Source organism: Motacilla alba, chromosome Z (assembly GCF_015832195.1).
Source record: "Motacilla alba alba isolate MOTALB_02 chromosome Z, Motacilla_alba_V1.0_pri, whole genome shotgun sequence".
Taxonomy (NCBI): domain Eukaryota; kingdom Metazoa; phylum Chordata; class Aves; order Passeriformes; family Motacillidae; genus Motacilla; species Motacilla alba.
The window spans coordinates 28,019,755-28,033,113 of record NC_052046.1 but is presented as its reverse complement, the minus strand read 5'-3'; the positions used below and the strand labels follow the sequence as shown (position 1 = coordinate 28,033,113).

The 13,359-nt window shown below is 37.3% G+C and overlaps 1 protein-coding gene across 5 annotated transcripts in view; it reads left to right on the top strand.

The window, feature by feature from the left end:
* ARSK (arylsulfatase family member K) overlaps window positions 1–13,359 on the top strand; it is a 29,896-nt gene that overhangs the window by 7,538 nt on the left and 8,999 nt on the right. For 3 of the 5 annotated variants that reach the window (XM_038125809.1, XM_038125813.1, XM_038125811.1), the window contains 5 exons: window positions 2,121–2,403; window positions 5,891–6,062; window positions 7,977–8,201; window positions 11,009–11,233; window positions 11,316–12,907. In XM_038125809.1, the coding sequence (XP_037981737.1) occupies window positions 2,121–2,403; window positions 5,891–6,062; window positions 7,977–8,201; window positions 11,009–11,233; window positions 11,316–11,584 (1,174 nt within the window). In that variant the 3' untranslated portion in view covers window positions 11,585–12,907. Of the gene's footprint in view, window positions 1–2,120; window positions 2,404–5,890; window positions 6,063–7,976; window positions 8,202–11,008; window positions 11,234–11,315; window positions 12,908–13,359 lie in introns of those variants that run through there. The other 2 variants (XM_038125814.1, XM_038125812.1) reach the window with 2 other exon arrangements.

Genomic DNA, 13,359 nt, shown 5'->3' with positions numbered 1-13,359 from the left:
AGGCTGTAAGTGTTCAAAGACTTGCGCTGTTGTGGTGGGTTGACCCTGGATGGACACACCAGGGCCACCATGATAGAACAAACTGTTCTGTAACTCGACCTCCTCCAGTGGGCAGGAAGGAGAAAAAACAATGCCTCAATGGTGAAGATAAGGACTGAGAGAGATCACTCAGGTACACAGCAAAACAGACTTAGGAAAATTAATGTCGTTTATTGCTGATTAGAAGCCAGAGTAAGGCAATGAGAAGTAAGCCCAAATCTTAAAACCATTTTCCACCACCCTTCTACCCAGGTTTAACTTCCTAATTCTTTACCAAGTGTACTCACAGGGGTTTGGGAATGGGGACTGTGGTCAGTTCATCGCACGTTGTCTCTGCCACTCATTCCTCATCAGGAGGAGAACTCCTTACCTTCTTCTGCTTCAGTGAGGGGTCCCTCCCCCACAGATTTTTCCAAAGTGAGTCCTTCCCATGGGTTTATGTTCTTAACAAAGTGCTCCAGCATGGGCTCCTTCCAGAGGATGTGCTCCTTCAGGAACAAACTGCTCCAGTGTGGGTTTCCCCAGGGGGTCACAAGTCCTGCCAGTAAACTTGCTCCAGCATGGATTCCTTTCTCTGCAGGTCGGCAGGTCCTGCTGGAAGTCCAGTGCAGGCTTTCCACAGGATCACAGCCTTCTTTGGATATCCATTTGCTTTGGTGTGGGGTACTCCATAGGCTGAAAGTGGATATCTGTTCTATGGTCTGCAAGGGGACAGTCTTCCTCACCATCTTCTCCATGGGCTGCTGGGGAATCTTCTTTCTGTATTGTTTTTAGGAACATGCTCTATCTCACTGATTAATAATGATGTCCATTATTGAAATAATAATAAAGAGAAGCTTTTTCTTTAAGGATAAACAGGTTGGAGTTATTTAATGCTTCCTTTTTAATTATGAGGGGATTTTGTTCTTTAAACCTGATTCTGTTGTCAGTATAACTGGATAATCCTACTGGTCTATGGCCTATGTAGTATTTTTTTTCTGTATGAATCAGTATTATGACATTAGGTGCAGTTAGACGCACCTACACACTCCTTTATCATAATTTCATTTTAATGTTCACAAAACATGCTTTGTCTGTAAACCTTTAATTTGCTCTAAGTAATTTATTTAAGCCTGCTTAGGTTGAAAGTATGATCCTAAACAAGAAGTTAAAACAATAAAAAGATTGTTACAGATAGCTTTTCTGGAAGTTGAAGTGCACTGGTAGAATTACATTGGGGATAAAACTGGTTGGATGCTCTTTAAACATTAATAATGTTGTGTTTTGGTAAAAGCATGTAATCAAACTTTGAGCAGTTTTGTACTTTCCTTTGTAATTTGGTTGGTTATATTGAAATTGCCATGAACAAGATGAAGATTAGTCAAGGTCTTAGATAGTCTGCCTCTTACCAATGTCCACCATCATTCACTCTACCAAAGAAACAAGGACATTTGCAGCTCAGATTTTTTTTTTGTGTTTTAGAGAGACAACAATTGCCATGACATTAGAAAATCTGTTCAAAAATATTTTATTATTAAAATGTTGCTGTTTTCCCCTCCTTCTTGCTTTCTTTACACTCTTTTCTGTTACCTGTTTGATAGGATTTATACAAGAGAAATAATTCCTACAGATTTTTGTCTAAAATGTGTTTAATTAATAGTACAAGCCACATCCAGAATGTTGTTTCTATAGGCAGCCTCACTAGTAAAGTTATTTCCCACTAGACTCTTTCACACAAAAATCTCAGGACCAGTTTACAAATAGTGTGTGAATCTGTGCCAAACGTGGAAAAGGGTTCACAAGATGGAGTGGTATTTCTAAGTATTATTTTGTCGATGTGAGAAGAGCCATTCTGACCTAAATGGATAATAAATAAGAAAGAAGATTCAGAAGCAGACATAAAAAGGCTGAAGGTCTGAGTATAAAATAGGTGTACAGTCATTATTGCTCAATTAAATAACAATTCTTTATGCAGGAATTGGAAATAGATTGCAACTGAAAGTATAGGGAAAGTTCTTCAGAAATTTGTAATCCTTTTTGCTTGGAGGAAAAGTGAAGAAAACATTTTCTATTGAGTATGTGACTTGTGTATGTATTTTCAGTAACCGTGTGGAAGCTTGGACTAGGGATGTTAACTTCTTGCTCCGACAAGAAGGAAGACCCATGGTGAAGCTTACTGGCCATAGGAAGCAGTTTAGAGTAATGGAAACTGATTGGCAGAATACTGATAAAGCAGTGAATTGGATAAAGGAAGAAGCTGTTAACTTTACTCAACCATTTGTTCTTTACTTGGGACTAAATTTACCACACCCGTATCCATCACCCTATGCGGGAGAAAATTTTGGATCCTCTACATTTTTAACATCTCTCTATTGGCTTGAAAAGGTATGTGAATATAAAATTTAAATATTAATTTATTAATAACTGTACTTATTACAAACAGTATTTTATTCCTGGCTTTTCAAGATAGACCCAGTTTTGATATTTCACTACACAGTAAGAAAGTACTTGAATGAGATTTTAGATTTCTGATTAAAGGCTAAGAAAATAGAAGTGACAAATTTGTCTCTGTTGTGGGAAAAGGTTTGTTAACAGTAGTCATTGAATCAATAAGTAAGTATGAAGTTCAATGGCTAGAAACACATTAAGAAAAATGAGATTGTTGCTCTTCTTAGCTGTAAATTAATTTTGGTAATGGTCTGAAGCTCATTGCTATGAATAGTCTGTATTTTGCTTGTTAGAAATAATGCTATATGTAATCATTTTGTCTGGATTTTACAGTGAAAGATTGACTTTTCCTGCAGTATGGACCTAGAACATAAAGGAACATAAGACACAACAGAAGTCTTCCTTCTCTGTTAACTTTTTCTGTGCTACTGTATGTTTTCAAGCACAAGAAAGTGTTTTTATGTCTGTATGTGTAAAACTAAGATATAGCACTCCATTTCAAAGAAGAAATACTTTTTTTTCAGTCTTGTATAGTTTCCAGTTGCCATTAACTACCAGAAAATATAAATGTACTACAGAAGATTTAATTGCAGAAAGGCATTCATATTCTCTGCAGCTGCAGAATTAGAATTAGGTTGATAAGACTTTATACTTCAAAAAACCCCTCTGTATACAATTCATGTAACTTGTGGCTTTTCCATGACATAACTGCTAAACCTCTTTATCTAGATGTACCAAAAATACAAATTCTTAGAAAAAAAGAACTTAAAAATGAAGGTTGAGAGACATGAATTTTTTTCATAATAGTGAGGGTTATGGGTTTTTCTGGGAATGGTGAGAAGTTTGTGGGGAGAGGAAGAACTTGGGAAAAAAACCCCTTTCAATTACAAAAAGCAAGATCTAGCTTAGTTATTAAGGAAAACTTGCTGGGTGCTGATTGCTAGGTTAGATGTATTTTGGGAAGCATAGGTACTTTTTGTGAGTCACAGACAGTTAAAACATCTTTGACAATTTTTTGTCATCTTTTATCCAGTCAGAGTACTTTAACTGCACAGTTTGCTGGGCTCCTTCCCTCCACTGTGTTTACATACTGCATTGTGTGGGCCACATATTACCATTTACTGACCATTGGCCAGTTCTTCTGCAATGTAGCTCTTTTTTGGTCATGGAAGAAACAGTCTTTTAAAATCACAGAGGTAATCTCATGAAGAAGTTTGGTCACACAGATGAAGTACTGAATTAAATGTCCTGTTTATTTGGGCTGTAATACAGAACAGAGTATCAACACGATATCTTTGTGAAACACTGTGTTGTTAACCAGATGGTCCCCGGTACTTCGCACAAGCTGTCATTTTTTCAGGGCATGTGGCTTCTTTTCTAGTTATGAGTTATGTGTCTTGGTTTAAGACAATTCAAAGAGGTAGACATTCTAAAATGAGTTCCTCTCCTTAGTTTCAACCAATCCCTTTCCACCAATAAGGAGCCAGTATCAATAGATGTAAGGGAAAAAATAAGTTTACTAACAAGTGAAACGGCAACATGCAAAAAATAGCAGTGAATAATCACTAGATACTAGATTGCTGAATCACAGGAGCTCCACAGGAACAAAGAGACCCCAAATTGGTGGAGTGCTGCCTCCTTCTAATCTGACAGCCCCCCACTGCTGACTGCCTGAAGGGGGCAAGAGGAAGTGGTATCAGGCTCTTTTCAAGTTAGCACCTGCCAGAGGTGACCATGCACTCCAAGAAACAAAGGGAACGGATGGCAGCAAACGCTCCTGGGGAAGGTTGGAGCTTACAAAGGTCTAGTGGCCGACAGAAGTTCTGGCACGTGGGGTAAACACTGCTGTTCGCTGCTTCCTCTTGCACTGGCTGGATTCCACCTGGTGTTGGTGCTGGTGCTGATCTGCTGGTGTGCTGGAGAAGGGAGCAGGGGAAACTGGTCTCTGGACACTGATGTGGGGTGGCCCAATCCCACCCAACCCCCTGATCAAGCTTCGCTGCCTAGAGTTTGCAAAGATCACAGGGAATATAGTTTCTGTTCGCTAAGTAAAGTTTTTCTGAGTTGCTACAGTTGGAAGCCCAGGAACTCACCCATATCAGTCCCCTCTGGACTGCAGTCTCCTCCTTCAGCAGAAGAGGAAGTCAGCTTGGGTTTCTTGACCTTTTAAACGGACTGGCGCCTCCTGGCTGCCCTGCTATTCTGGTTCCAGCCATGCTTTGGGTCTTAAAGGCACAGTAACAATCTTATGGCACAGATAGATATGGAATGCAGTAACATTTTGGGTTACCCAGGACAATACCATAGACAAAGGGATTGTGGCTTTGTGAATACTTAAAAGTAGGCTGAAGTCCTGTAGAAAAGAATCATGGATGGAGAGGGACATTTTTTGCTCTCCTATCTTAAGCAGCTAATAAATACCATTTGCAAAGTTAAAAATGTTACTCCAAAATGTAGCCAAGAACCTTGAGCAGTAAGAAGATGACTGAAGCATTATTATTTTATTGTAATGATTTTTTCTAGCAGTGTGTTTTCTATAGATCCTAAGGAAACTTATATTTTGTTGTGTCTATTTGACTGTTACAAAGCCAGGTTTTACTTCTGTGGGCACTTGAACTCTTGCAGATTTATTGACTTGTTTAGCTGTCTGGCTTTTCCTCCTAGTAACAAAAGTACAAGAGGAAATTGCCTCAAGTTCCCTTTTATATAAGGGAATATTTACAAGCATGACAGCCAAGGCTGAATGTGTATATCAAATTTCAAGACTTTAAATCTAGTACTGAAGCAGACAGTATCTGTGACTATGCATAGTTTGAATATACAAATAGATTAGCTTTTTGGTTTCATACTGATGTTACATTTCTTTATAACTAAATGGATTGACATATGTAGAAACACGTAGAAAGTATAAGAAAATTGGATTAATGTAGTCAGTTCTTTTTATCAAGATGCCAAGACTTGTCATTACTGTCCTGGAGGCTTTCCCAGACTACATGGTTTTCCATGTTGTTCTCTAGTCCCACATAACACCCAATCTTTTAGATCCATAGGTTTATAGTTATTCTACAGTTACAAAGACTCTGTGCCAATATTCTGTACCTACTCTAGAAGAGTGTTCTGTGATATCTCTTTTAAAAATACACAGCAGTTGGTGAAGCACATATTTGTGGCTCCTAGCCTTAGTTTCTAGTTGATTTTCATAGGTTTTTAAAAAACAATTTACCTGTGGGGTAATTTACCACTACGGGGAAGTATGGAGGAGGTAGCTGCATGGTGTAAGACTAGCTAAATAAGCAGCTAGTGTTTCTCAGGCCACAAATTGAGAACTGTGAATTTATGCTATAATTTTTAAAATTAAATCTGTGTTAAAAAAACTTGTTTAATTCAGTTGCTAAAATAATGTTAATTTCCTCTTGTTTTTTAGGTAAATTATGAAGCTATTAAAATACCCAAGTGGTCTCCTCTTTCAGAGATGCATCCAGTAGACTATTACTCATCGTACACCAAGAATTGCACAGGAGAGTTTACAAAGGAAGAAGTAAGGAATATTAGAGCGTTTTACTATGCTATGTGTGCAGAGACAGATGCCATGCTGGGTAGGTAGTGTCTTATTACACAGTCGGTTTTCTAGTTCTGATGTTTTTTTTAAGAAGATACTGATAAGGCTGATCTTTGGAGGAAAAAAATAGAGAACAAAACACCACAATTCACATCTGGGAGTAAGTTGTGGAAGTTGTTTATTCAGTCTATATGATAAATGACAGGTTAGCCTTTTAGGTAAGTTGAGAGCACTCTGGAAAGTAATCACAGCCAGCAATCACAAGCTCTGTAGAAAACCAGTGACTGCGGCAAAATATGGCATGACCCATTGCACTGTTTTAAAACCCACTGGTAAAATTACTCCTTGCAAGCTGCCTCTCCTCCTCCATCCCCTTTTGACAGCACAGGAATTACTAGGAGAGACCAGAAGTGGGAACAACAATTTTGCTGAAAAACTTGCCATAAAGACAACAATATAGATAAAAGAGGACACAAAAGGAGAGTGCTCCACCCAGAGGAAGGGTGTTCACCAACAAAAAAGTGCAAAAACACCCTCCAAAGAGAGTACCTAGTGTAGTTTTCCCAGACAAAGGCAAGATGGCACCTGTCATCTCCATCCCCTCCACACTGGACCACGCAGCTCAGAAACACAAAAACAATGAGGCAAAAAAATTTCTGCAATTTATTATCCTTCCTCCAGCCTGGAGGAAACAATGAAAAACAAGGACGAAACAAAACCTGGAGAGCTAATCCAAATAAAGGGTCCTGCTTCTGTTAAGTGCTGGCCCTGACAGTGGCAGCAGTGGTAGAAGCACTAGAAGCAGTGGTAGCAGTGGCATCTTGTCTCATCTTCCCCTTGCTTCCGGAATAGATACAGCTTGTCAGGGTTTCAGAAACAGTTACAGCTTTGCTTATTTCAGCAACAGTTAAGGGACCAGTTCACACGTTTCCTCTGCTGGGGTAAGACTGAATCGACTTCTACACACCATAGGGTCTCCTGCTGAAAACCATGCCCCCTCCATGACATAGGTAGTATGTTATTAAATAATAATATTATGCTGGAAAACTGCACTCTTCTTTTCCTCTGTACCCAGGACACCCATGTACAAGATCAACTAAATCTCTTTGATTAAGTGCTAACTGAAATAAATACATTTTTGTAAAGGGGACAGACTGCAAAAGCTGAACTGGAAGAAAAGATAAATTTTAAGACATAAGTTGTTTACCTTTGAAGCTGATTTCAAATGTGTAGACTGGATAACAGCTGTTCACATTGACTGAAGAATAAAGTTACATTTGGAATGTCCCTTAGGAGGACATAATTGAAAGTTATGAAAAAATAATTAATTGCACACTCAGGATTCTTCAGAGTTTGCAGGAAGATCTGCAGATAAAAAATTTACAATGTAAGTTGGTCTTAATTTACAGCATTTTATTTTTTGATTTGAAAAGTGACCATGAATGAACAAGAATTTGTTTGCATAGTAATATGAAATTCATGATCAAATATGCTAATCTTTTAGGCATATGACCTAAACCAGTATTAGATTGGTAAAGTGAATTAAAGGCACAGAATTACTCCTCCTCATTTTATGAATGAAACAATGGAAGCCTTACAGGTTTAGGAAATAAGGGATTGCAAAGTAACTGTGCTGCACTTGTAATTTTATAACATCTTTTAACTAGTATGTTCAGGCACGAATCATCCTAAAGTTTTAATATTTAAGATGCCTAAGTGCTTCGCTTAACTACCAACTTCATTGAACTTGGCCCTGTCTTTGTTGCACAAATGTACATACAAAAATAGAGGAGTATATGTTGTGTTTTCATTGCACAAATGTATGTGCAACAAAAGAGGAGTTTCTTCCACTGGACTAGGAGGTTTCCTTGAAATTTGCATGCTGCTTTGCAGGTACCCTTGGAAGAAATATTTTGAATGTATCCTTTTCAGTATCTTTGTGTTGTTGCAGGTGAGATTATTTCAGCCCTGCGAGATACTGGGCTTCTTGGGAAAACAATTGTTATATTCACTGCAGATCATGGAGAACTTGCTATGGAGCACCGTCAGTTCTATAAAATGAGCATGTATGAGGGAAGTTCCCACATTCCTCTTTTAGTTATGGGGCCAGGTTTAAGAGAACAGCACCAAATACCAGATGTAGTATCTCTTGTGGATATCTATCCTACTATGCTTGGTGAGTTAAGTAATTTCAGGTGACAATTTTTTTTTACCTGTTACCATTACTATTCTGTATTTGTATTATAATAGCCAGAATGATGTCTTGACTTTGAGGCAATATAGTAACACAACAGGAGATAATTTATCTGTGGACCATATACATGGACTTGACAGAAAAAATAAAAAATGGATGAAAAAAATAAAATAAAGAAACTGTCTTCCTTATTACTGTAACTGTCATCCATATAATTACACTGACTGGTTATAATAGGATTATTTGTTAGAAAAAAAGGGAATAAGACCCATTTTAGATCTGAATAATCCTTGCTAGCCTTCACACCCAATAGTTTATTATAGAAATTGTAGTGTAAGTGCATCCAGAGATGAGATTAAACTTGAAAGGAGGAGGACAGGTTCATTAACTTAGCAAAGGAATGTCTTTTATGAAGGGTCATGTGGAAGAAATGTGATGAAAGTTTTGTATAGGAAATGTAAAATGATCTGGGCACACATAAAAAGATGTGATAATAGATATCCATTCTTACCTTATGAGAGATGAAAATACTCAGTATTGGACAGAGAATAAAATAAAAAGAACTAAACTTTAATTATTTAGATGGTAATCACTTTTAAGAGGTAATTTTTGAACAGTTGTGATAAATCATGCAGGAGACAATTCTAATTGGAATTAAACATCGGATAACTTTATCTTTTGAGGCTTTATCTGTGATCTTTTAGGCTTCCAATCAGAAGAAATGTTCTTTTCAAACCAGTCTGGAAGGCTTGCTCTCTAAGACATGTCACATGTACACTGCAATTGCCTGGAGAACATGAGTGAATAAAACTGTTCTTCTAGCAGTAAATGTCAGTGAAAAATCCACTTCTATATTGTTTTAAGTTGATTTTCTAAAAAGTAAACAGAAGCTATTTATCTGTTTGTGTCTTCTCAAAACTTTTGAACCAGTTATCCAGAGAAAAATAAGATATATAATCTGAGTGGTTTTCTCTTCCAAATTTTGACATCAAATTGTTACATATCTGTATGGTAGCCAATGTAAAGAGTTAAAAATCTCTTATTTCTTTGTCTCTTTTTCTTAAGTGACATAATTGGTCAGATGGTTTAACATCCTTCTGTCTTTTCCTCCTGGTGTTTATTTATTTGGGCTTTTTTTCCCCAAAACTTAGTGTACATAATTCATTCCTTCTGTTCTGGCAGTTCCCCTTCTCTGTATTCTGAATGTCAAAAAGGCGTGTATGACAAAAATGAAAACTTGAAGACCCATCTCTAATGTGTATTATGTTCTCAGTCTGCATGCTGCTGCTGAGTAGTGAGAAAACAGATTTCAGATCTATTTTTGTGACAAATATAATTGCTTTGCTTTGTGTTGTCACAGGGAAATAATCTCTCTTAAGATGCCATCCAAATGTTTTGGTCAAGACTGCCTCCTGCACTGGCTTGGAGAATAAGTGCAAATGTTTTGATTCCAGCAGAATCTGTGTGATATGAATGTACAGTCAGAACTGCAACAGCTCTTGCCTTTTGCAACAGGATGTAGCATAATCTTTAGGCAGCACTAGATTTGTTGGTCTGTATAGAAATACCTTTGACTCTCTATTTGAAAAGCAGGAGCTGCTGAATGGCAGGAACATTCTTCGCATCTAGAAAATCCAGTTACTGCAAGTAATAGTTTAGGATGACAGAAGAGCTCATATCCCTTTTTCATTTGATGGAATGTAGTGTGTATTTGTTCAAATTTTTTTGCCCATGCATGAGCAGGAGTTGCTTGCTGGGTTTACACATTATGGGTCTTCCTATTACTTTGTCAGATGCTGGCTGGGCAGAGGACAAAAAGGAAGACGTGTGCTGATGAAGGAAAGAGTCACCTATGAGCAATTTATCTGCACAGAGTATCACCACTCAACACAGAATGGATTAAATACTACCGTGGTGCTCTGTGAAATGGAAAGTTTTGAATTTTGAATTACTATAAACATTAAGTAGGGTGTTTAAAAAGTTAAGTAGGGTGATTAAAAATAGCAGTACTGTCATAAATCAGTTTTAGGACATGCTCGGGATTCTCAGCTATATTTTTCAAAATGTTTCTGAAAAACCTTTGCAGTCTTTTTACTCGATCTTTGGGAGCTACAGAAACTTGTGGTATAAGTTGATGCTGCAGAGCTTATGGATATTACAGCATCTTCTAGTGGCTGTCTGGTAGGCTATGGAGTCACCTAGTGTTTTCCGTACATGCACTATGTTGATACCACCTCACATACCATCTTTATCTCCAGTACTGCCAGAGAAGCTAGTGGCCCTGCTCCTCAAGTGTCCCCACCAGTTATAGGTGATAATAATGGCCACATTTTCTGAAGCATTTCATTATTCACTTATGAAGAATGCTACAGATGAGTTTAGCACCATTGTTGTTCAAGAAATAAATGGCTACAACCTGTTGGATGTGGAGCTTTTAGGGTCCTTTCATGCTGTGTTCTTTTTCTTCTTTCTGATACAGTAAGAGCAAAACAGAAATGTTTGCAACAGTGATTAAGGAATAAAACAGCACCATCTGTCAAAGGAGACTATTGTGATCCCTTTTCACAAACTTCTGTTAAAGGTTAAGTTACACATAGGTGATATATTTGATCAAGATGCTGGGCAGGTTGCCTTGGGAAGTTCCTTAAGGTATTTTTTATTGTGTATTTTGGGATAATAATTAGGAGAGCACATTTTATTATCAATATTCAGATATTGGTAGTATTGTGTTAGACTTCTTTAAAACTGAAAACTGCAGTAGCATTTTGGTTTTGTGCATCTTTCCTTAGATATAGCAAGAATTCCTGTCCCACAGAACCTCAGTGGATATTCTCTTATACCGCTGCTACGTGAAAAGGCTGAGAGCAAAGCGTCATCCAGAGGACCTCGGCCCTCATGGGTGCTGAGCGAGTTCCATGGGTGCAATGTGAATTCCTCTGTGTATATGCTGAGAACTGGCAAGTGGAAATACATCACATACTTGGATGGCTCTTCAGTACTGCCCCAGCTCTTTGGTATGCTGCTTTTATGTCTTGACTGACTTGTTAATTTACCTTAATGCAAATTGAATCTTAATTGACTTTATGTTTTTTACAGACCTTACTGCTGATCCAGATGAGCTTACGAATCTTGCCATAAAATTCCCAATAACTGTACATTCTTTGGACAAAATACTTCGCTCTATAGTAAACTATCCAAAGGTTTCTTCTTCTGTTCGGGAGTATAACAAACAACAGTTTATCAGTTGGAAACAAAGTTTGGGTCAAAATTACTCTAGTGTTATTGCAAACCTTAGGTGGCATCAAGATTGGTTAAAGGACCAAAAAAAGTATGAGAATGCAATTGATGAGTGGCTTGGTAAGTAGATACAGACAACCTGGATTTCATATTAATGAGGATATAAAAACATTATGCATTTGTAATACTATGCTGTATTTCAGATGGTAGAATTATTTTCTTATACAACTTATTGGAAGTAAAGGTAACTGAACTGTTACTGCTTTGTGTCAGAAAGCCAAGAGCACTTTATATAACTAGGCAGCACAACAAAACTAGAGTTTTAGATATTATTATTCTGTAAATGTAAGTAAGTGCGTATAGAAAGGGTAGTGTGCAAATACTAATTGTGTGTAGGTAATATTTAGCTGATTGCAAAAGTACAGAGTATTAAGCATTCAAACTCATTAGGAACTTCCATTTATAAGGAAAAACAAGGATTGTAAAACTTTGTGAAGTAAAGTACCAGTTACAGTGGAATTTCCTGTGTGTATTGTAAGTCTATATTGAATAGACATTCATCAAAAAGTTGGTAACCACTACAGGTCTGAACATAGATATGGTTCATGCAAGTACTTAACTATATATGTGATTGACTCCCCATGTTTTCAAGGTCTGCCTGCTAATCTCTTGCTCCTCTCTGGTCATCATCATAAATTAAAAAGAAAAACCCTTCTTGCCAAGCCTGTGAGTAGAGCAGTTCTCTGAAAAATGACAATGTGATTTGCATAACATAAAATACAAACTGTTTGAATGCAGTTAGATTCTGCAAATAAATGCTTTAATGCACATCAGCGAGTGGAGAATTGAAACCTAAAATGTACACAGAGGAGACACAATTGAAGCTTGCAGGAAGACTTAACAGAAAAATACTGTTTCTCATTTTTCCAGTGACCTGACAAAAAAATAGTTTTGGAAGAAGGTAAGATTTAGGTAACAAGTCTTCCACTTACGGGAATATGTAATTATAGCAGTGCTTAAGTTTGCTAATTCTTAGTCACCATCATTGCTGCTATAGTACCAGTTCAGAATGACATTATACTTCATACATAAAATGTTTTCTGGAATCTGTTATTAAATGCTCAGTAGTAGCTGTAAGCCAGTAAAAATAAACATAAAAATGAGACATATTTTCTGACGACTCCACACTCATTTCATGAGCAACTTCCCACACAGTTAAGAAATCTTGAAACCCTGTAGCACATGTCATTATAATTCTTATTAAAATGACTTCAGGTACAGTTGAAATTACTTAAAATAAATGGGCTGCATAATTAGAGGATGTATTTATATCCATATGAAAATTTGTTCAAGAGAAAAAAGAATAGAGAAATTTTCTCCCTTTCCAGAGGTCTGGACAGAATGCAGTACATTGTCCAAAATGAAGTAAAATAAAACTATGGTGAACTGGATGTGTTTTGTTGTGTGTGCTTTTTAATGATTGAATGTTTAAAATGTAGGGAAAATTGTATTTTATCAGTTCTGTGAGCAGAAGAGATGAGCTTTTAAGACTCACTGATGTTCGATTTACAAAAGTGCCATTTGTGATACTCTCTGAAATGGAGGAACATATAGGGAAAAAACCTTGTAACCACATCTTGTGCTACAGACTGTCCAGAGAAGCCCAGGACATGGGGGCAGGCTTCTTCAAAATTCAGGAAACCCCAGAAATGGGCCAGCTGACAGAGCAGAGCTTGTTGTTGTTCAGGAGAGCAGGTAAAATCATTCTTCTACTGGGTCTCATGTCTTGCAGTCTGAGTGTAATATGGAACAGGTATCCTCCAAAAACACGAAGTAGAAAGATGAAAGAAAAATTATTAGAACAGAAGGCTGCACTTGCTAGTGTGGTATTTAGAAAAGTTTT